This window comes from Peromyscus leucopus, chromosome 17 (genome assembly GCF_004664715.2).
Source record: "Peromyscus leucopus breed LL Stock chromosome 17, UCI_PerLeu_2.1, whole genome shotgun sequence".
Classification (NCBI taxonomy): Eukaryota; Metazoa; Chordata; class Mammalia; order Rodentia; family Cricetidae; genus Peromyscus; species Peromyscus leucopus.
In genome coordinates this window covers 1,204,963-1,229,258 of record NC_051077.1, presented here as the reverse complement: position 1 = coordinate 1,229,258, position 24,296 = coordinate 1,204,963, and the positions used below count along the sequence as shown (strand labels likewise).

At 48.3% G+C, this 24,296-nt stretch overlaps 1 protein-coding gene across 2 annotated transcripts in view; it reads left to right on the top strand.

Moving 5' to 3' along the window:
- Col4a1 (collagen type IV alpha 1 chain) overlaps nt 1-24,296 on the top strand; it is a 118,397-nt gene that overhangs the window by 38,293 nt on the left and 55,808 nt on the right. The window contains exons 1-2 of one of the 2 annotated variants that reach the window (XM_037211578.1): nt 9,508-9,588; nt 9,744-9,803. In XM_037211578.1, coding sequence (XP_037067473.1) covers nt 9,523-9,588; nt 9,744-9,803 — 126 coding nt within the window. In that variant the 5' untranslated portion in view covers nt 9,508-9,522. Of the gene's footprint in view, nt 1-9,507; nt 9,589-9,743; nt 9,804-24,296 lie in introns of those variants that run through there. The other variant, XM_028872302.2, reaches the window with a different exon arrangement.

Sequence of the window (24,296 nt, the reverse complement as noted above, 5' to 3'; positions counted from 1 at the left end):
CCAGGGTGAGGGGACTTTGCTCCGGGTCTCAGTCACTGAAAGCTGTGGTGAACCCTCAGCCACCATCAGAGCCATGCCAAGAGCCAGAACTAGTGAATTATTACCCGCGGCACATCACCTGGTAACCCCAGGCTGTACAGCATGGGAGGGGAAAAGATTGACTATTTTAAATATTCAAGGTATATTTCATGACCTAAACTTATTTTCTAAAGAACTGCCCATCTCATCTTCACTTGCGGATATATTCATTCGATTTAAATTTGCTAACCACACAGTGGTAGCAAAGGTTCTTCAGAGGCTTCAAGATGTTAATATGTTCTGTATCAATGTTGGGCATTCGACATCGCGTTTTTATTTTCGACTTCGTGTTATTATCTATCGATCTCCTAAAATGAACTTCAGTAGAGCCTGGGGATTGAAATATTTAAGAGTGTAAATGAGAGGGAAAAAACAGTGTTTTTTTAATCACTTGAGTTAAGGACCAGGAAACTGGGTTTACTTAGTTCTGTTTCCAAGTAAGCTCTAGTTTAAAGTGGGAGTCAGAGGCGTTGACTCCAAAACTACTCTAGTCCATATTTACTTTCACAATAAATTATGAATGATTTAGCTCTGGTAAATATTTTTCTTAACTTCCCTTGGAAATGACGGGCTTTCCAATGCCACAACACAGTGCTGTATAGTTACATAGCGTTCTGTTTGTCGAGGAATCTGCCTGTTTGTCCTCCTGGGTGCTGCTGAGAGTCAGGGTGGGTTTCTTACGTCTTGGGAGGACTACTCTCTCCTGGAGTTCCTAGGGACATCTGGTCTGGCAAGGACCTCTCCATACCAGTGTTCAGCTGACTGAGGAAGTCCCACAGGTGCCACATGACACCATCAACCACAGCACCAATATCCTAGCGGTGCACCAAAAAACCACAGCTCTGACCGACGGTGGTTGCTTCTCCGCTGTGGTTTCTTCCCTCATTTTTCTTGTGTGACCATAAATGTGCAGTGTTTTAGGTAGGTCTTTCGAAAGTGCCATTTATGGTCTACACAGTAGCAGTTGGGGTGCACCAACCATTATCATCCATATACTTAGGAAGGTTTTGGTTCCGTGTTGCTCACATTGGCGTGTGCCCGAGAAACACATCACATAGAAATCTTCCAGATGGGTCCCCCCGCTGCTTGTCAAGTGCCACACCAGTTCACCGTCTGTGCAGGTGTTTGTGATGCAGCTGCACTCATTACACGCGCTTTCTGTTTACATTTTTGTCTGAGTTTTCAAGCACAGTTTTAAGGACACAAATCAGATGATGTTATCCTTAGGCGGTGATGTTTCCAAGGTGACACTTCTGGCTTTGAGTTTTAGCAGCTGTCACATATAAAGAGGGAAATTTCTTCTGTTTCTTTGAAAAACTGCCTTACATGTGAGGCTGTTAACATTTGGGCTCCCTCCTGGCCGTGTGGGATTAGTCCAAACACGCAGTTTTCTACCGCGTGCCCCATAGCAGGCAGGCAAGGTGAACAGCCTTGATGGCTGCATGCAAGGACATTTAGTAGTGTCTCTGGGATTGGGAATAACAGGTCCTGAACCAACAAGACCTACTTGTACGTGGTGAGATTTGAGCTCACAAAAAAGAGCACCCCTTTGCTGTCCTCAGGATTTACCGTCCTGGATTGGGGTGCTCACATCAGAATGGCAGCGACACTCCCCATGTGCCCAGGTCATCACTGAGATGTCCTGTGGGGTTCTGCCTCTCATACCATGGGATTTCTTATCCCCATATTTGGTTCGTACTACTTCCTGTTGGAATGCCCTCATTTGCCACCCCAGACTCTGGCTTGCCAGCCCTGTCTTGGAGTTCTGTGGTCCTGCTCTCTCCATGAACAATATGCAGGTGCCCCCTGGGCCATAACCATTGTCATCCACAAAGGCCATTCACTTCCGCCTTCCTTTTCAAAGACCCTGTGCTATGAGGCAGTGACTGGCCCCTGAGGTGTGAATTCCACAAACAATCTTCTCCCTGCTCTTGATAAGAGGGACAGGACTCCTGTTCAGTCTCCCACGGAACAGGCAACGATTTGTGACTCTCCTCTATCTATCCTCATTTGTAAGTGTGACTCTTGCTGGATTTCAGGTTGGCAGAATGGACAGTGACGAAGCTTTGGACTTAGACACTGCACCAATATGATTCCCTCACATTAATAAGTATAATCATGATTTAAATAAGCCTTAATAACGAGGAGAGTATAAGCCGAGCTGTATGACAAATGAAAAATTATCCATGAATTTGATGACAGTGGGATCACTAATTGACAATAGAATTACCAAATAAGAAAACGAAACCTTTTATCATCTGTTGTGAAATAAGATGCACCACAGGCTTGTTGGTTTCTCTTTCTTCCCTCCTTCCTCTCTACTCCAGAGTAGAAAATGGCATGCTATCAGCAGCGATTTAAAATCTTTAATTGTCCAGTGAAAGACAGTGGGGTACTCTAGCCACTGGCTTCACGAAACCCTCATTTTGAGCCACGTGTCCGTCATTCCTGAAATATTTCCCTAGTCACTTAGGCTTTCTCTCTTTCCCCTTTTCAGTTTGCTACAAACCAGGGCTCCTTAAAGGCTCAGCCGACGGAATGCGGAAGGATAATAAGACACTGCCTGTGCTTATTCACGTTGTGTGAGAAGCAGGCCCTTCTGCTCTGTTATCTGTGGGACCTTCAGGTGTTGAAAGATAGCCCCGCGGATGGGAAATCTTTACTCTGTACAGAACTGTAGGGTGTCTGTGAGTTAAACCAGGCCTTGGGCTTGGAATGGTTCCGTTAATGTAAGAATGCGCAGCGCATGCTCTGGGTCACAGAGGGAAAGACACCAGGAATTCCCCTAGGAGCTTCCAGATTCCGTATGTGACCCTGTTAGGGACTTCTCTGAAGGTACCATTGGAAAAGGTGGTGGGATGTGACCTGGGGGGTCAGATGTAAGGAGTGGTGGTAGACGTCTACATTCAGGGGGTGAGGCTGGGCAGGAAGCTAGAGGTATGTGGGGAGGGAGAGGAAACAGAGAGGAGTGGGGAGAAGAAGAAAAGGATGTGAACAAGCTTGGATGGACACACTGCCACCTCACAGAGGGAGTCAGTTTCCCAAAGATGGAGGAGATAGATGGTCTGCCATCACCGACTCTTCATGCCTGGCTGTGTAGAATTGGCTCTCTTGGAGGACAACTGGGAGGTCTGTGTAGCCAGACCTGTGTTGATTGTCTTCGAGAGTTCCATGGCTATGGGATCAGGTTGGGAAGAGAGAGAGTCTGACCTCATGGGCCAGTGAGGACAGCATGCAGGGGACATGGAAGGTAGGCTTGTGTGAGTATGCCGCAGGATGAGTTCTGTCTGAACGTAGGGACTCCCTGAGTCCACTTCACTGTCCCTGGCCAGTGACTCACCATCACGGGATGGATCGCTCCAGGTCATGTCCGCCATGGGTCCCAGCGGACATTCGGAGCCCACCAACTCATCATACATGTAGCCATGCAATGGCCACTGTCACATGACGATGACGACTAATTATAGTCACATCTGTCTGCAGCTGGAGATGAAGCACTTGGCCTTCATTTTTTATCCCCCCCGGGGGCGTCCTCTTTCCCCAGTAAGAACTTGAGATGTCGGCCCCCATCCAGTGGGACAGGGAGTGGAAAAGCAGGGAGAATGAGTCAGCAAGCTGGCCTGAAGGAGGGAACTAGGACAAGGAGTGCAGTCACATGTGGCTTGTTCTCGAAGCCAAGCCAACACCCTGGTCTCCACAGCGCGTGGTGGTGGTGGGAGCCCACACGGGTCCTGCTACGCAGTCTCAAATGAGAACCAGATGGAGCACGGATCACTCAGGCTAAGCCTTAGTCATATTATTGGGGGTGGGGGCGGGGGCGGGGCGGGGGCGGGGGGGGGGGGAGGCGCTGAGCATTAGACCTTCAGTGGGTGTGCTAATTTTTAATTTTATTTTTGCCAAGAATGTATCAGCACTTGTAGTTGTTTTCAAACCGGAGCAGAGTTATGTTGTAAGTTTACAGGGTAGTAATGGTTGTTCTGTGTCTGCCTTCCATTATCAAGCGAGACGGAAATGATATTTTACTCAACAGAAATTCTCCTGTCAGTTGAATGGAGATAGAGACTAGTTTTCCCGTCTCTGGGGGTGGTTTCTGTCCTAAATAATCAAAACGAAATGATAAAATACCGAGATACGTGCAGGTGAAGGTGGATGCGACCCCCTGAGACTGCAGGGGACAATCTTTCACCTTTACATCTGCCAAACATATTTTTGGAAGTTCAAAAATCCTATGCAAATGTCAGTGTTTTGTTTGTGAGAGAGCTCTGGGCTTCCCAGAAGCTAAGTACACACCGCCGGTGACCTATACTCCTGACCCGCTTCTCACTTTTTATTTTGAGACAGGGTCTCCCTAAATTGTCCAGGTTGACCCTGAGTTCACTGTATAGCTCAGGCAGAGTCTGGACTTGAGATCCTTCTTCCTTGGCCTCCTAATTGACTGATACCACAAGCTTGTGCCATCACACCTGGCTCAAATCTAAACTTTTAAGCAATTATTATTTCTGCTGTGGTATCTGACCTCTAGTGTGATCTCCATTTTGTTATCAGTTTTCTAATTCTATACACAGCCGAGGATGCATTCTATGGCATTTCCAGTTTTGTGTCGGGTGGTGTGCGCCCCCGACTCTCCCACCCCCAGCACATGAAGGCTCTCTTTGCTGCAACGCTTCCTTCATTAGCGTATGCCTTTAATTCTGCTCCAGTAGCCCTGAAATACATTTCCTCTCTTCACATATTTCCTTTGTTGGGTAAGTAATTATTCTGAAGACCCCTGAGGAAGTGCTCTGACAGGAAGTGCATTGGGCTTGCAGTATCCCCCAGGAAACATTTGGACATTTTGCACAGGACAGGGAATGTGAAAAGGAATCTGAAAGATAAGCTGTTTGTGCTTGGCGGAGCTCCACATGTCCCTATTTGGAGGGATGCGAAACACATACAAGTTGTTCAAGCGGGGATGTTAAAACGTCCACCGCCATCAGAAGCGAAGGACCACCTCATCCTGCGTGCTCCTTCCAACACTGCTCGGATAGCCCTCGTTCACGGTTGGCGGAGCCGCCGGGCAGACCATCCCTCTACACAGTAGCATGGCAGCGGGCGTGTGCTCTGGCTCACTCCCACAGTGCTCTGACACAGCAAGCATTTTGTCTCTTGTCTGTCACGTGGGGCCTGCTGTGATGTTCAGAAGGGCTTCTTGGTGTCTTCAGCTCAGGGACAACCTGGAAGAGCCTTCGTTTCACTGAGGGCCGTTGACCTCCCCTGCCTTCTTTGGCAGGGACCGTGTGCACTGTGAAGTCACGGTGTGGTCTCAGCCTACTGTATTTTATGCCATTAAGGTTGCTGGTTCTACTTTCTGGAAGCCTTAGTGGGAGTGAGAGAGAAGGTTTCACTAACACAAATGGTTTTAACCTGTCCCGAGAGGTTTGCGGAGAGACTCAGAGAATATCAGAGGTATTTGCCTGCGGATTACTTCGTGGGGCTCTCTGCATTCCTTGGTTATTGTGCCTTCTGCTTCTGTTTAATGTTGCCTCTGCTGTTGGAGCTTTGTGCACACCCATGTCTGAAGGGGGCCTTGGGGGACGGGTTATGCTTTTGTTGCTGTGACCAAGTACCCAACAGGAAGCAACTTAAAGAGGACAAGAGTTTATCTGGGCCCATATTTCCAAGAGACAGTCCATCGTGGAGACGGCAAGGCGGCAGGTGGCTCCATAGTGACATATAGGTGGGACTCTTCATTTTGGTGGATCAAGAAAGAGAGAGAGAGAGAGAAAGAGGTAGAACTGAGCTACCCAGCCTCAAGGCCACTCTTCTTGACCCACTTCCTTCACTGAGGCCCTGACTCCTAAGGGCTCCATGCCCTACTGAGACATCTCCGCCAGCTGGGGACCGAGCAGTCACGCACCTGAGCCCAAGGGAGAGCTCATCACTTAAACCACAACGCGGGGCATTGGAAACACATTTTTCTCTCCAGCTTTCCACGTGGACAGATTTTCATGCTCTTGCTGTTCCGGGTCACAGGATGTGTCTAGTGGGAGGTGGCAAAGAGGACTTTCGGAAGTGATGCGGTTTTCATGCAGTTCTCTCCAGTTTTGAAAGTGTAACTGCGTTTTGGTTGCGAGACCTCTCTGTGGTGCCTATCCCTGTGTGCCCGGGCTGTCTGTCCACTCTCTTGGCCGTGGATGGCCAACTTCTGTGAGAGAGACCAAGTCTCACATGGTTTGTCCTTTGAGATTCTGTGGTCACATTCCAGGGCCCCAAGTGGGCAGCATTCCTGACCAACTTCCTCCTGCCTGTATCTCATGGGAAGAGAGAACAGGACTTCGCTAATCTAATTGACCCTAGGAAGGGAAGGGACTGTGCAATTCACAGAATGTTCCAGTTCCTCCCGTTCTAGAATCTGAAACAGATGGGCTGGGAGCTGGTGGATGTGGCTGGCCCAATGTGCTCCAGACATGGAGAAGAATGAGCAGGCCTCATAAAGTCCCTCAGATCTGGAGCCAAGGGGGCACTGCTGGGCTCCCAAACCACACACATCTTTCCATTTTGCTGAGGGGCCTCAGGAAGTTGTGAAGTTCGTGACAACCCCGAACATGTGAGGTTCCCCATCACCTGACATCTGTGTAAGTCATGGAGTCAGGGGCCCCTTTGCAGCCTGATAGGTTGCTGTGCATGGCTAAGACTTTGTGAACAAGGCTTTTGTTTCCACTAGTTATTTCAGAAGTAAATGTCAACCCTGACTGAAAGGGGACCTCGGGGTACTATGTGTATTGGTTTTAACTCTGTGCCCCGGAACTGCAGATCAGCCCTGTGTCCTGTGTCTGGTGAAATTTAGCAAGGGCCACTTCATGAAAATGGAAATCATTAAGGACCAGAATAGTGACATTTCAAACTAAATCCTATTAAACAAAGTCAACAAGTATCACATGATTTGTGGCTGTTTTTTTTTTTTTTTTCCTCTAAAACTTGATGGTTGTTTTCAATCAAGTTATTTCCATGAGATGCAAGGCCACCCAGAATATGACAAAGAAAGTGTGGTCTCCAGCTTGTCTCTTTGGGGGTCTGGTGGTGTTTGCCTGTAATCCCAGCCCCGAGAAGATTGAGGCAGAGTATGTGGAGTTCTAGGCTAGCCTGATGATATGGAGAGACCCTGTGTCAACCTCGACCTCTCACCTCCACATCTCCTCCTCCTCCTTTTTTTCTGAAACGCATATTGTAATTTAGATGTTACTAGAACAGTCAATTCTTCTGAATTTTCTTCTGGGGACCAGAATTCTGGTAATAAGATTTCCTGTGTGCCTAAAAAAATAAAGATTTCCCATGTGAATAAAGATATATGTATTGGTTCTGGGATTAGACTTTTTTTGTGTGTAACATAGAGTCTCGGCTATTGGGGGGAGGGGCACTCTACCTATTTGGTTTTGTTTTCAGATTCTGTCAAGAGTTTCTTAAGACCTGAAGTAGGTTCCAGACAAGATGCCCACTGGTTACTCACTCACCTCAGGGCTTCTGTAATGTTAGCCTTGGCTTTCATCATCCCTGCCCAGGGTGGGGGTTGGGGTGTCCCCTGTACCTTACGGAATCCACTGATGTTTATAGGACTGACTCCGGGAAACTGATTTGAAGAACTCCTTCAGAGTGAATGGAGTTGAGCATCCTAGATGGCAGCAGCATTTCAGACAGAGAATCCCAGCCTCATCACACAGCTGTCTTTAGAGTCTCTTCAAATGGGATAGTTCCTAGGAAGGACCATTGTCTGTCACATAGAAAATCTGGTAACCTCAGGCTGTTGTTGACTCTCTGCTAAGGGTAGGTGGGTGGGAGCCAGTTCTCACAGGGACCCTGCAGTCTCTTACCTGGTTAATTTCTCTGGGTGAAATCAATGGGGAAAGGATGAGAATAATCAGAATTTCATAAGTGGGGTGAAGTACCCTTGCTTCCGAGCACAAGGTTTTGGGCAACAGCAGGTCCCAGTGAGGAGGATGGCCTGCGGCTCCTGGGACTTGGAATTGCCTGCCTCCTGGTGTCCCTGATGCTGACGCCGAGGCAGGCTCAACAATGGGTGACCTGGCACTGGTTAATTAATTAGGAACATCCTTTCTTAGTGTGGGCTTTATTACCCAGGCAGGTTTTTCATAAAACAGCCCGAGACAGCTCCACACTAAGCTCAGGTTGTGGCTAAGGCTCAGGGTGTCCCGGACTGAATCACCATGTCATGGGACCCAGGTGGTCAGAGGTGGGGACAGATAAGTCAGCAGTCAGTGAAGTCCCTTGGTGTTTTTCTCTGTGTGCTCTGGATGGTCTCTCTTCAGTCCAGGCTAAAGACTTGGGCCCTGGTGGCGACAGAAATGCACATTCAGAGGCAGGCAGAGCGCAGGGAGCGATTGGAAATGTCAGGAGGGCTGTGAGAGCGCATGCTGAAATAGCTGGGGTGTGAGTCAGCTTGAGGAACAGATCCTGACCGCTGGGCTTTACTTGGCCAGCTGTCAAGTGTCCTCATCTCCAAAGTATAAAATTAAGAACAGCTCACCGTCTTGGAGGCACTTGTTCGGCTTTAACTCATAAAATAAGTGTCTCCAGATGGGGTTGTTTTGGGCAGAGGATCTCCATGGTGACGGAGCCTGGAGGATGCTGTTAAAAATATAGGCATCTCATGAGCCAGGGACTATTAATAGCATACTTTTATTTTGAAGGGACTGTTACCACCTGAAGCAGAATATGGGTCTAAATTTTATTTCTGAGCCGACACAATGCCCCCGTAAAGCTTGCTAAAAGGCTCCTCCTCACCGTTCTTAACACCATGTTGTTGTCTATAGTGGTTTAAAACTTGGATTCCGCCAGGAGCATTGTGAAGTGTGGTGTGTACGTCTTTTCTTCTGTTGGCCACTTAATGCCCTGGAAGCCGGGCTGGGTTCTGATTTCAATCTCATCTTTGCATGCTCTTCATTTCATCTCCGTACCTGTGGGATGGAGGTGCTCCTTAGATATGATGATTTCTGGCTTCTCATTGGGCGTTTGAACATGCCCCTATCTCCAGCTGTTGTTGATTCTTTCATGAGTCTTTTGCTTGTCTCTAAGTCCCTGGAAACACAGGGGACAAGCAGAGCCCACCTTATGGAGTCCTTGTTCTCTTGTGGTCTCAGATGTGAAACTCCTAAATCAGAGCTGGGCCTTTACTTTGCCCTGTAACACTGCTCACATAATCCCTAGGTGAGTCCATTTCTAATAGACAAGGGACAACCAGTCTTGTGACATGTGTCATTGAGTCCAAGGCCATGATCCCTAGAACCCAAGAATTTCTCTATGGAGCGTGTGGCTCATCATTGGTCACCTCCAGGCTTTGTCACTGCGGGGTCTCACGAATGATAGATAGGTGGGATTTGCCTCGTAACTGGATGCTGATGTCATAATTCAGATCTTTTTTTTTTTTTAAATTATGTTTCTTTATTTATTATGGGTGGAGATGTGTGCCTGTGCCGTGGCACCCACGTGGCAATCAGAGAACTCCCCCTCCATTATGTGAGTGCTCTCCTTCCATTGTGTGGGTCCTGGGGGTTGGACCCCGGGCGGTCAGGCTTGGGGACAAGGGCTGACCCATCTCGCTGGCTCTCTGTTCGCATCTTGACCATACTTTGAAAGGGATCTCCTGTTGAAACTTGTTTTCTTTCTTTCAGGGTGATTGTGGCGGCTCTGGCTGTGGAAAATGTGACTGTCATGGCGTGAAGGGACAGAAGGTGAGTGGACACACGTCATGATCCTGTCTGAATGCTGCTGCCCCTCCCCCCAAAGCGTGAGCCTAACACGATCATCAGTCCCCGGGGGTCAACCTGCTTCCTGCTTCAACAGTTTCCCAGGAGCAGCACAGGGAAGCAGAGTGTTTAAACAGTGTTCTGAGCAACCTTATCACTGTAACAGGCACCCTCCAGGCATCCTCCTAATCAGTGACAAGGAGCCAGGAGAGCCTGGAGACCCTCCCTGTACTGAAGGCCGGGAATCAAGTGTGCTGGGACAGTGTCTTTTGACTTAATGACACTTTTTGGAATTGATGGATAAGGACTAAATTTAGCACTTTTTTTGAAATAAAAAAAAAAAAAGTGCCTATATGCTTTGAAGGCTTTCTATCCAAATTAATGTTTTTTAAAACAAATTTTCATCATTTACATACTTGTCTAGATTTATTTATAAAAAATGAGGAGTGCAGCCGGGCAGTGGTGGCACACGCCTTTGATCCCAGCACTCGGGAGGCAGAGCCAGGCGGATCTCTGTGAGTTCGAGGCCAGCCTGGGCTACAGAGTGAGTTGCAGGAAAGGTGCAAAGCTACACAGAGAAACACTGTCTTGAAAAACCAAAAAACAAACAAACAAAAAACAAAACAAAAACCATGAAAATGAGGAGTGCCGGGCGGCGGCGCATGCCTTTAATCCCAGCACTCGGGAGGCAGAGCCAGGCGGATCTCTGTGAGTTCGAGGCCAGCCTGGGCTACCAAGTGAGCTCCAGGAAAGGTGCAAAGCCACACAGAGAAACCCTGTCTCGAAAAACCAAAAAAAGAAAATGAGGAGTGCTTGTTATTTCTCAGATGCAAAATGCCAGTTATCAGAACAAGCTCTCTACCCTCTTACTTAAGAATTATGGATCTAGAAAAAGGAATTTTTCTTTCTTTTTGGCGGGCCAAACTCATCTTTTATTTTTTAAATGTAATTTCATTTATTATTTGACAATTTCCTACATGTATATAATGTAGCTTGCTGATATCCACCCCAAAGTTCCCTTTTCTGTCACCCCCGGACCACACGGTAGAAGTCTGGTGCTTGTGGTCATGGGTCCTAAATGGCACACCAATGTCTTCAGTTCCAAAGGGCATTCTTTTGATATTCTAAAATGTCGACACATTAAATTCATTTTGGTTTGTTGTTCTTAGAAATAGGATGGGAGCAACACACACACACACACACACACACACACACACACACACGAGAGAGAGAGAGAGAGAGAGAGAGAGAGAGAGAGAGAGAGAGAGAGAGAGAATAGTTACCTACATGAGAGAACGTCAGAGCCTAAGAAAGGTTTCCATCAGTTTCTGAGATGTGCTTTCTGATGTCCCCCGAGGAACACTCGGTCAGTTACAGCCCCAGTCCCTTCTGTGGGAACTGGACTATCTGGGGCTGATGGCCACATTGCTTTGCACTGTGTCAGGCTCTTCCTGGAGATGGGATTTGCAGATTGTGTCTTCTGTTCCTGAGGAGTTACAGGTAGATCTGAAGGCTGTCATCTTGCAGTCCACACAATGCCAGACATCAAGCCATTCTCGCTGACTTTCAGAGCCAGCCTGAGTAGTTTCTTTTCCCAGCTGTCTGGAAGATCTCGCTATACTCAAGGTAGCTGACTTGGCCTTGCATCCAGTGGCTTTTTGTCCTCAGAGATGGCCTTGTGGGAATGCTATCTTAAACTGATAGGGCCTGGATGTTCTTGCTTAATAAGGCTTCCCTCTCCTAGCCTTTGGGGAGGTAAAGGCATCTGGCATTTGCTTCATGCTTGCGAGTTAAGCGTGTATGCGTTGCTGGAACACGACTCGCTAAAGGAGTCTTTCTCCTACCGTGGCAGTTTTTATTTGTATAAAACTACCACTGTTTCTCACCCTGCAATGTCCAAAGGAGGAACCTGGACTAAACTACAGGATTAAGAGGCTCCTCCTGTAAAAAAGTCACAAGCAAGAGGCCAGATTCCAGAAGCAGCAGCAGAGGCATACATCGGTGTCCTGACAAAGCAGTAACCTGTGGTCTGGAGTGAGAAAGGACAGACAGCTTCCTGGGTGAAGCAGGATTAGGGTCACCTCATGCTCCCTGCACCTGGCCTGTTTGCTTATAGGTTAGAATCTGGCATCACACATAGGTGGAAAGACAAGCTAATTTATTTTCATGAATCCCTGGAAGCTGCCTATGCCCAGTTGATGAACACTATGGTAGAAAAGCTTAGCCTTTTTGTTTAGTGGTTCATGCAGGGGGCCGTCCTGCGGTCCTGGGCGCACAGAGAGTCTTAATTAAACCGCGTGGGTATCCCATATCTTCATAGAATACTTGAACCCAGTGGTTCCCCAGACCCTTGCCAAAGATGTGGGAGGAAACACATTACCCTGTCACTACTCATTACGCTGTCTGTGATTCATGACCCCTCTCCACATGCTTGCTGTGTACCGCAGAGCTAGCGTCATCTCGCAGGATGCCCCCCCCCCCCCCCCAGCTGTCTCTCTGTCTACCGTACATGCCATATCAGGACTGAAAGGGCCAGTCTGGAAGCGATTCTTCTATTTCTAGCTTGGAGATCTGGGAAGCATTTGGTGTAGTGTTCGAGGCAAGCATGCACAGGAGAGCTTTGCCCCTACCGGGTGGATGTCTGGCTTGGGGCTTGAGCCTCCGTAGATAACACCGACACTCAGGTCCCCTGTTTGGCTTAACAGACATCCTCACACAGACAGCAGCTGTTGCTCACAGACACTAGAGCTAGGCTTGGGTGTGTCAGAGTGGAAAAGAAGAGGAGAGGCTGGGTCTCCTGCGTCCACACCGGCTCGTGCATGGTGATGAGCGCTTTTTTACGTGTTACCGTGACACGTACCTCTACCATGGAAGAAAACAGCTAGTGTGGATTCTTGACTTGGTCACGACATTTGGAGTATGACAATCTTGTGTGTGTGCAGTAGGTCTGTGTGCATTTAGGGATGTCTTGCAGCCTCCTTGGTCTTTACACATTTAGTGTGGGAAGCACACTGTTCCACTGTGACAAATAGAGATGCCCCTGGATATAACTATGTCTTGGGGTAGGGGATCAAGACCTACTGGATTTACCCAGTCTTAACAGCTGCTAGTCAGAGCCATGGTTGGTTTCATTTGTAATGTCAGTGTAGGAAGATGAGTCTACCTGGTTGAGCATCTGCAGATCTGTGCCGCCCTCTGAGCTGATAGTGGTGGCACCAGCATCAGGAGAGTACCTGAGAAGCCAGCCTGTTCCCCTGGGGTTGCAGGCAGCTCTTCCAGGTCCTGTTTCCAGAGAGTCAATGGGGCTGTCAGCCTGCGAGGCAAACAGACCACAGGGGATCCTACTGTGACAGGGAACTGAACAGGCCGGTCCTGTGCCTGAGTTCCAGTTTCTCCCCCCAGGAGACAGGTTGTGGGGACCCTGCCCAGAGTGATATCATTCAGTTGATCTTGGAAAAGCCTCTTCCTTACACCAAGGGAACCTGTTTAGGGTGTACCGAGAGATGCAGGGCTGCACCTCCCTCTCAGTGAGAATTCCCATGGGAAACACTGGCACACAGGTGACCTTGAGGGGAATTCATTACTCTGGTTAAGAGCCAGTGAGTGACCCCTCATTACTTACTGGGCATGCGGCCGCCTCTGCTCCCTGCCAGCAAATGTGGACTTCGCATATATGCAGTCAGGACCCAAGTCTAACACCATGGCCACTCCCTTCTTCCAACTCAAGTGGAAGATACACTCTCCCTACACATTCTGCAGGCTCCTTAGGGTTCCCGTGGGCATGCCTCTGCCTATCGAGGGGAGTGTGGTATTGGTCAGTTTGTGTTTGGTTGTGCCTTTGCCGGTTGCTCAGAGGACAGGGTCAAGGACGTGCGAAGTAGCAGTGAAGCCCTCTCCACAAGGAGTGCTGACTTCTGATCCCAGCCGACCCTAAGGAGAGCTGGAATTTTCCAGCCTTGCAGATCTGAGTGCTCTTTCCCCCCGCCTGCCTCCCTCCTGTCGCTGCAGGGCCAGAGGTTGCCATGCCTCCTGCCTCAGAACCGGAAATTCTCTGATTCCAAGAGCGTCGAGGCTTGCATTCTAGTCATTTTTGGGCAATGCTGTGATGATCACTAAAAATGCCTTAGGCCATAACATCACTTGTAAGATACAGGACTCTTTCCTTGCTACATCCCAAACACACAGGATTTGCTCTTAGTCATCATTAGGTCTGGGGTGACATTCTCTTCTGAGGCAAGCATTGACTTTATTAGTATTTTTGGAGAACTCAGTAATCTTTTACTTATAAATGTATTTATTTTGTTGATTTTTTTTTAAAAAAGAAAACACTTTGGTCATGATTTTATTGTGAAATACAAACATACAAATATATATTGTGCTTTACATATGTGTTAGTGGCTCGCTTTTATTCCTTGTTATTCCTTGTGTCTGTGTATAATTGAATTCATTGAGGATGACAGGACAAGGTTATCTTTTTATGTGAAATAGAATATTGTAAATTTATTTCCCACAAATTAAGCTACGCCAAGTATAGTGTTTAAATGTTAGAGGTAACCCATTGCGACCCAGGCAATACATTCTTTTGTGTAGCCGATGAGAGATTTTTGTGAAGCTTCTTTGAAATGCTGAGCCACTTAACTGATTTGAATAAGCAACAGGTTATTCATAGGAATAGGTAAATTTACTAAATACTTTCTTTGAGAAGATACTTCATCGAGTTTTGATCAGCAGAATCTAGTGTATTTAAAAAGGAAAACTCTTTATTTTCAATGTATGAAGTGTATAAAATCAAAATTCACAAAAGAAATGCTATTGCTCACCATAAAATATTAGAAGACTTTTTTACTAGGCAAAAGGTTAGTTTGTGCTCTGAGTGTCTCTAAGAATGTCCCTAGCATTTTTGAGTATGGCAGGGCATCTGTCTGCTTGTCAGGGTTCTGAACAGTCTGGAGAGGCAATGGCATCCTGTTTAGAGTTTCCCTAATGTGGTCTTTACATTGCCTTTAGGATATCAGTACACGTCCTTTGGTTTGGGAAGGTTCTGAGGACAGAGTTTGGGAAATGGGGGCAAAACACACTTTTTTTTTTTTTTTTTTTTTTTTTTGGCCTCAGGTGGCTCAGAACTCTTTCCTCCATTTCACAAGGAGTGGCTTTTATCAAGTCGCTCAGGCTAGTTGCTCAGACCAGCACATACCCAGAGCTAGTGTGAAAGCCCAAGTCCCGCTAAGGCAGTTAAATGCTCCCGCGGGGTGTGCACACGTGCCATGGCCACGGTGCCAGTATTTTTAGAGTTGTGATAAGCGTGAGGAACATTCACTTGCTGCCTCAAATCATGACAGGTCCACAAACTGCAGGCCAGCCTCACACCCAGCTAAACCCCTGCAATCAGACAAAGACTGAGACCAAGTGACCCGCCAGCAGCTCCCAGGACCCAGACTGAGAGACATTGGACGGCCTGTCAATCACAGCAGAGCTGTGGTGGGCTTTGTAGCTTTTGCTGGAGGAAGTGTGAGCTGGGCACGCTTGGGAGGTCTTTCTGGAAGCATCAGTCATTCGCTTCTAATTCACCTGTAATTTTTCCATCCGTTTCCAAAATCATTATCCTGTGACTTCCAGAAGCTGATTCCTGTACTGGGTGTCCCAACCTTCCAGAATACTCAGTGTTCTTGTGATGCCAACTGCTCTTCCTGTAGTGCATTGCCATCCAAGTGCTGCCCCGACTCCCCTCTCCCTGGCCAGCACCCCTTAATTCCAGGGGCTTCTGTGTGAAATGCTTCTGCATTTCTGAGAAGGCAGGGCTCCAGGGCCCCCATCACGTCTGGCTCCAGCACTCTGGGCTACGCATGTTTGTCTCTAGGCTCTGGGGATGTTCCCTTCCCGTTTGGTGGGTGATAGGGGCCAGCATATGCTCTTCCTTTTCCATGTGTGTCTGGTGTGTCTTGTCATGCCAAGATTTTTTCCAGATGTCCTGATATCCTATTTCCTCACACTGCTCATGAATCATCCCCTGGCTCCCTGATCGTGAGAATCGGCATGGATTCCCACAGCCACCTACTTGTGTCCTTTTTGGATAGAATTTTAAAAGGATTTTTTATAAAAATTACCGGAATCCCAGGACACATATTTACAGTTTGCCACAGGGAAGACGATAAAAGGACCTATGCCCACGTGGGTGTGTCTCATTCTGCCCCCTGTGTCCTGTTCTGTCTCCCTGGTGTATCAGTACCCTTTGAGGGACCTGGAGCTGCCTCTGCCACTGCTCATATTCATCTGCCTAGGTCTCAACATTAGCTCCATGTGCCCCTTGGCCGTGCGCCTCTCAGGCCGTCAGGCTCTGGGGTAACTCCCCACAGCTCTACACTTGCAGCTGTTTGGAACGTACCTTCTCCAGCACAGCTTGGAACATAGTAAATGCATTCGGTTCCCATGTTCAGAAACAGCAGTAGGGAATTTAGTGCCTTGAAATTAGGTCCAGAGGTTGGCTCGAGTCTCTGGCTAAGAAGTCCATGCCCCTGAATGTGATAGATAGTCCTGGATCTGAAATGTTCAGCTTCATGCCTGATTGGAAGTGGGCTTTCCTGGAAGATTGGCCATGGAATTCTAACCCACAGCCAGTCCTCAGTAGTGTGATAGCCTGTGGCTTTAGCAGCCTGGCATTTCACATGAGGCCACACTGTGGAACAGGCATCAGCAGCTCTTGTCTTGGCTATCTATGGCCAAGTTACTGTCTTTTCTTCTTGTATATGGGAGTCCAGCACAACACTGGCTGACAGGAAGAGAGTTTTTAAAGGGGACAAAATGAGGTTTTTATGTTTTAATTAAAGATCAAAGACTTACCATAAGTCCCAACAAATGAAAATGCCACTGGATTTCCCTCTTGTCTGTTGGTTGCTGTCACGAGTACACAGCATACTTCCGGGCAGCAGTCAGGCTGATGATGGAGACGGAGCATGGGTGTTGGGAGCTACATCCTCAGAATGACATTACCAGAGCCCCCGGGTCCTCGTGACGTGGTTGGGGCACAGTGGGCAGCTAAACAAGGGGAGAATTAGTCAGAGTTAATGAGCAGACCAGATGGCTTTGGGGAAGTGGTCTCTCTTGTTTTTTTCCCCGTTTGGCAATCCATTATGATGTCAAAGGCTCACCTCAGCTCCATGCCCGCATGTGGTCCAGCATACCTCCTGGCTAACTATGCATCTTTATAGTGGTATAATGCTTAGCTGGCTCCACATTCGATCGACTCAGTTTCTTTCCATGTGGTTCTGGGGTGAGAAGGTGGAGGTGTTTTGGGGTGGTGGTGGTGGGGGGTGATGTCTGCAAGGAGGCTGCTCCAGGCAACAAGTCCCTCAGTGGAGTTAGTCCCGTTTGTCCTGCTTATAGACCCATCTGCTAGTAATGGAAGGGTGCTCCCAGAAATGGGTGCTGGCTGGGACTTTCTCACGTATTTCCTGGGACCACGAAGGCTTGTCCAGTGTCCTGCTGAAGCATGTCCCATCCAGAGGTCAGCTCGTGGCTCTGGGTGAGAGGCTCATGGCTCTTGAAGCGGCATGAATTCCAGGGTCTAAAGTACCTGGCTCCAGGATTGATTTGGACATGGTTTCCTCTGGAAGACGAACCCTCTGAGACAGAAGGTTTCTGAGGTTTCTGAGCACTCCAGCCCTCCTCCCTCTCCCCTCTGTGGGGTCTCTGTGCCCCCCCCCCCCCGGCACTGGTCGCTAAGGCAGGTGGCCCTTACCGGATAGCCATAGTGGAAGGAGAAGTCATCTGACAATGGTACAGAGATGCTCCAAGCGGGACCCGACGCTCGGGCTCTGAGGAGAGCAGGGGCAACCGCTGGAGAACTAGCACCTCAGTGCGAACGGAGAGGATGGGAGCTGTGGAGGCAGTCCAGCTGTGCACTCACACGCCCCTTACACACAGCAGCATGCTCAGGCATGGCCTGTGAGTGGCCTCATTCGCTTCTTTCTCCACTGCACGCCCAGTTTACCCTCGTTGTGGAAGGCTCCGTTTCCATTGTGGGAGCTTGCTTTACAGCAGGAGTGCCTTGTCCCACTCTCCTGTGTCATGCTGATCTACTCAGGCCCTCATTTTATGGGGGAACAGAAGGGCCCTGAAGACTCTTCTCCCTAGACTCTTCTAGCCCTTCAGAATGCTGGGATATTTTCTCCAGAACCCCTCCCACTGATTTATCTTGTAAACAATAATCATGATTCATCCCCGTGGGTGATGCGGGTGGTACTCTCCACTCTGTCTCCTGCTGATAAGGATGAGGAGCCCCACGGGGTTGGCGTCTTGCTCAGAGGTCCTTGGTGCAGAGAGAGGTCCATGCTGTCCATTCCTGGGCCACACACGGCGCCGGGAACAGGCTGGTGCAGGCGGCAACCCACAGCCTGGTGCCGGAGGGCGCCCTCCTCCTGCGCTCACCATCCTGCCTTACACTGGGGACACTTCCTTCTTCTTCCAGAGACAAAGAGGGACAGTTAATTGAGCATCTTTTTTTTTGCCAGGGCAGAAGCAACACACAGTTGAGGGGACTTCCAGCCGAGCTAACCATAACATTCTAGCATCTGATTGAGGTTAAAGTGAATGATGTTTTTCTTTTTCATGGGTCTTCAATGGCTTGTCTCTATTGAGGAGCAACATATTTTGGGGCCCTGGAGATTCCAAGGCCTGATGCTACCAACTGAGGCCTGAGATGGTGTTGGTTTGAGGGGAATTTACAGGCTTGTTTCCTGGGCCCCAGACCATCTCTTTACCTTTCTTTATGACATTCTCTCCTGTTCCTCCCTGAGTTACTCGACCTTTCCCAGTCTCCTTTCCCTCCTCTGCCTGCTCACAGCCTAGGTTCACCTGGTCTAGTCCCCAGTATTCCAGAATTCCTTCCTTGCTCCTGACCTGTGGCTGAGGGCAGAAGAATGGGGGTGGTCTGTTTGGGGGTGAACACCAACTGAGTGTGGGGACCCCAGAGCTGTGGCCAGAGGTTCAAGTCAGTTCTGTGAGGTGAATATCAGAAAAGGGGATTAGGGGCCCTGACATCTTATGTAGTATCAGGATTATTTTCTTTGTCTTAGTCTGTTTGGGATGCCGTAACAAAACACCCGAGACTAAATGACTTATAAACACAGTTCTGGAGGCAGGAAGTCTGAGATCAGGGATTCCTTGTCTGATGACAGCCGGCTTCCTCACGGACAGGTGTTACTTCTGAGAGTGTTGATTCTCCCCTGACCCCACCACCTTCCAAAGGCTTCCTTGTTCTTCAGACCACCACCTGGGGACTAGAACTCAGGAATCCTGCATTCAGACTCGAGGTCCACCTGGGGAAGGCGTTGCTTTCGTCATCCCTGCACCTGCATCCTGAGGTGGACAGTACAGAGCGGCTGTGTTTGCAGCCAGGTGTGGACCTTTCTGTCTCCTATATTCCTTCCTTGTGACTCTCACAGGAAAGATCTGTGACCTCTCAGGTCACTCCTGCCTGTCTTGGTGTCACAGGAGTCCTGAACAATGGCCTGTCCAGTGTTTTATCAGCGAGGAGAACTGGAATGTGGTGGCTTGCAGGACTCTGAGATGACTTGAGGCGGAGGGAGGTCAGCCATGATGGTGACTTTTTAAGTGGACATTTCCTCAGGGTCAAATGCTTTTCCAGTGATGTGTTCTGGGAAGAGGGCCCTGTGATTCAGCAGTATTTTGCAGTGGACCTTCATCATTCATTCATCTTGCCAGCTCTGAAGCGAAGTGTCCGGAGCTGCTGACATCTGGGCGGGTTTCTTCTCTTTGGCCCAACGGGGAGCCCTGTCCTGATTTCTACCTCCTAATCTACTTAGAGCTTCGTGTTTTATCTCCCAAATGCTTTTCCTTAGAGACGGGAAGCGACTGCTAGGATTCAAAGGGAGTATTTAAATCTAGCCCGACTCCCTTCAGTGACTTTTCTAATTGTCCCTCATCTGGAGGGGGTTTGTCAGATGTTTCTCCGATTTTATGGTTAGGTAAGGACCAGGAGCTAAAGAGAAGGGCAGGTTCTAGGTCACGGGCACGGGAGGGGACAGAGCGGTTTTCCGTTGCATGTTGCCTGTGAGCTCATGGGTGGCGTTCGAGGCCCACAGTGTGTGTCTTTCATTTGTTTATCCAGCCTGGGACTATGCATGTGCATTCTTTAGGGCATATTTCTCTCAATGTCCCAGATAAAGGGAGAGGGGGGATAGAGATACATAGATAGATGGATGGAAGGATGGATAGATAGATGATAGTTAGACAGACAGACAGGCAGTGCTGACATCAAGACAGGGTCTAGACTTCTAGACAGCTTATATATGGGACCTTATTATGCACAGCCTGTGCTGCTTCAAGCCCCGTGAGCACCCACCGCAGGTGACATCTGGCTTTCTAAGGGCATTTGCCTGCCCAGTGACAGATGTGCCATACACGTGCTTGGGGCACTCGGTACTCTGTCCAGCGTTTTGCTGCTGAAGTTATTACAGCGAGGCACTTCATCACAGGGTTCACAAAGTAGCTGTTCAAGGCCGGGGGTGGGGTGGGGTGGGGTGAGCTCGCCATTCCTGTATGACCCGCCATTGCTGTGGCGTCTCTAAGGACTCGGGAGGATGGACAGGCCCTGAGTGCCTCTGTTGGTCTGGAAGTCTATGTGTGAGCTCAGAGGTTCCACAGAGTGAGCAACTGTAGACCTGGGGGACAAAGGGCGGGGTGGGGGGATCGCTTGGGTTCTTGGCTGATGAGTCTCCTCAGCTGCAAGGTCTGCTCCTCAGACCTTGGACCCTTGGAGCGAGGCGTCCCTCTCCGTCTCTCTAACACAGCTGCACTTGGTCATCGGCCTTCTAATCTTTTTTTTTTTTTTTGAGTAGCAAATTAAATGGGAAAATGTCATGGTTTTAGACTGTACCATCTATAATCTATTTTATGGGAAAGTCACTGCCTCATAATTAGCAAACTGTAATGAAATTCATTTCCCACATCTTGGTTACTAGCCAAAGAACTTAACATTTGATCTATCAGTATTGAGTAATTAAGAACATAAAAGCAGGAAATGATACCATAAATTTAGTATGACTTTACAAACCTCTATAAAATAAGCCGAGTAAAAATGGCACAAAGAGTTTAAATTTAAATTATTATTTTTTTTTATATATAACTGGGCCAGGGCCTGGCTTCAAGTGTGCCTCACCCCAGCTTCCAAAGACGTGTATGTCAATTTGGAAACGCCGTGAAATGACCAGGTCAGGGAAGCCATTTTCAGGCGCCGAGGCCCTTCCTCATCTTGGCATTCTGCACTGATATGGCTTCTTCTTTCTTCACGTACATTTAAATCAAGATTTTTTTTGATCCCAAGCAAAATGACCCAAAAGCTCAGCTCCTTGCTGTGTTTCTTTGAGTGCCCGTGGTTTGAAGGAGCTGGGACGTTAGTGAAAATAGACTAAAATCGCTTTATGTTCTGGCTCAGGTCCTTTGGACAGTGGCTTCCCAGGCTCACGAGGCTGGACCCTGTGAATCCACAGGCTGCCTCGTGTTAAGGGGAGAATTGACTGCTCTCATTTTTTACCCACTTGGAGAAGCCCTTTGTCTTTCAGATTTGGGGTGTGGTTAGTGGAGTTTGAAACCACACTGGATCCCAGAGGGAAATGGGTCTGGCGCTGAGAATTGCCTGATAACTTGTTGAGGGAGGGAAGTTACGGGTGGACACCAAGCGTGTACGCCATCAGATCTGTGTGGGCTGCAGCCTGAGTCCTGGGACCTCATTAGGGGATGCGTTGGTGTGTCGCAGTCTTACAAACAGGAAGTAACCGAATACTTGCTCAAATCTGACCCTTGGAATACTGCTGCCAGGTCAGCCAGGCAGGGTGGGCATCTTTATTTACCCATGGGAAAACTGGTTTTTAGAGAATCCAATTGGTTGGCATTGGTGCCAAGGCCATAGTCTTCTCATTGCTGATTGAAGTTCTTTCTTCGTCAGAGCAAGTCATGAAGCGGAGACAAAAGAAGACTTCTCAGGGGCCTGCTCACTCCTGGACATGGCTGCCTGCCCTTTGCAGGGCAGGCTGAAAAGCCAGCCCCCCCCCCCCCATATTATTTTCTTGTTTTTCTAGTAAACATTTTATATATCCTAAGTTACTTTTGAGGATATCTGGCAAGTTCCCTCATGTTTAATTCCAAAGACTGTCATATACTTTCATATTATTAGTTATAGATGTTACTCTCAGGGTCGGGTCCTCTCCCCTCCACCCCTCCCCTCCACCCCTCCCTCCCCTTCTCTCCCTTCCTTTTCTTTTTGAGACAGAGTTTCTCGTAGCCTTGAACTCCAGATTCCTCCTGTCTCCGAGTGCTTGGGTTCCGGGATATGTGCACTGAGCCTGGTTTGTCAGGATATTTATTTCATTGGTATTGTTCATGTTTTCTGTTGCCACCGACAAAAACAGAAAGCCATGGCCAGACTGGCATTTCCTGACATTTATATGTCCTACTTTTGTTTCAAGACCCCGTCACACCCACACGCACTCGAGTTAACGTCTTCACCCTCCGAGGGCTCCTCAGGAACAGAGGGTATTTTTCAAATTTCCCGTTAACGCAGAACACACTCTTTAAATTGTTGGTTCAGAGATAACAAAGACAAGCAAACTTATCTTTATGGGCAAAAGATTTATATATATTTTTTTCTTGTCTGAACTCAGGAAAGAGCTAACCCCCTGTGAAGTCTTGTTATCAATTATCTATGTTCTTGAAGTCTCAGCCCTTCCCTAAATAAATCCCCCATTAAGCCAGAGCACAGAGTTTTGATGATTTTCCTGGAACTTGGAAAAAGAGGGGCAGGCATATTGCCAACAGAGTGTGACATCTGGCAGTTCTGGGCAGCCCTTGAGGGCCATCAGCTCTTACGGCCCAGATCAGGAGCAAGTCCAACATTCCTCTAACGTCTACCTTGATCTCCCAGGACAGCCTTCATCAAAGGAAGAGTATCCTGATTGGGGGGGGTTAGTAGTAAAAAGTCAGAGCTGGGGTGTTTCAGTGTCCCCTGGACTGGGGGCTAAGGGGACACTTATCGGGGTGTCCGAGCCGTGGCAGGCCAGCATTCTGAGGCATTGCTTTATGTCTACACTGAGGTGCTTTCTTGCTGTGTGGCCTGGCCTCCCCAGAGTGACCGCCTGGGTGGGGTGAACTTAGTGTAGCCTCCGATGCTATTCCCTGCCCACCTGAAAGACCCCACCAGGGGACTTTGTGCCAGAGGAAGAGCGTGGGATGGTGTCACAAATCAGGACAGAACAAAGCAAGCAGAACACAGGCTCTGCTTACCTTACCCTGGGTTTTGGTCAGTTCTGGGCATATTAGATAACGCCTCTCCCCTCTGCCTCCGTTGGCCCTGGTGACCGGACTCAGCCCCCACTTGCTGCTCTGCCCAACACACACAATCACCCAGGGCCACGGCTACCAGAGTTCCCAGCCTGCCACTCAGCACCATGTAGGTCTTTTGCTTTTCTGCTTTAAAAGAATGTTTATTTATTTATTTGACCAATCACTAATTCACTCATGCATTCTTTCACTCTCTTTCTTCTTTCTTTCTTTGCAACCCTCTGTGGCCTAGGTTGGCCTACAACTCATTGTGTAGCTCAGGCTGGCTTTGAACTTGTGGCAGTTCTGTTGCCTTGAGTGCTGAGTGTGAACCTCCATGCCTGACTTGTATATGTAAGTCGGTAGAGGAGAAGCAGATAGTGCATTTTACTAGTGACTCTAAGCTGCAAGAGAGCTCATGTCGATAAGTTGTTTTTGAGATGGCTTGTGTTACCACCTCTTTAGAAGCTACCAAAAATTAGATTGACCGCTTTCCCTCCTCCCCATGAGCCACACACACTTTACAGTTGACAAACGCCAGGAGAGTGGATGAAATTCCCTTAAGAAATAGTTGTCTATAACCCGAGGGAGGGAGCCAGAGGCAAACCTTTGAAGATGTTTCGCTGGCAGTGTGGTGGGCTGCCACTGTGGACTCAGGAACTCCCTGTGCCCCCTTGGTACCCGTTTGTAGGATTTAATTACGTTCTGTGCCATGTGCTATTACCACACCATCATTTAACAAACCAGATCTTCTCGGTTTACAAAGTCGACGCAAAAGCCAAACTAAGATATACCCATGATGCAAAGTGGAAGGGACCAGCAGGAGGGAGAGGAGGCAAGAGTGGAGACTGGGAGGAGTGGATATCTTCATTTAATATCATATTAATAATATCACAATTAATATTCACCAGGAAAACCAGAAGAATCCATAGTTTATGATGCTTCTACAGTTTTAGCGCCTTGTTGCTTTATAGCCCCAGTATTTAGGCTTTTCATTTCATAAATTTTCAGTTCTAATCTAAGTTTTTTTCTAGACAATTCTACCTCTTAGGTAGACCTCTTAGGTCTTTGTCAAACTCATTTGTCTCTGTTGTGCTCTTGAATGTGTGTATAGACACACATGCATGCATATATGAGTACAGAGGA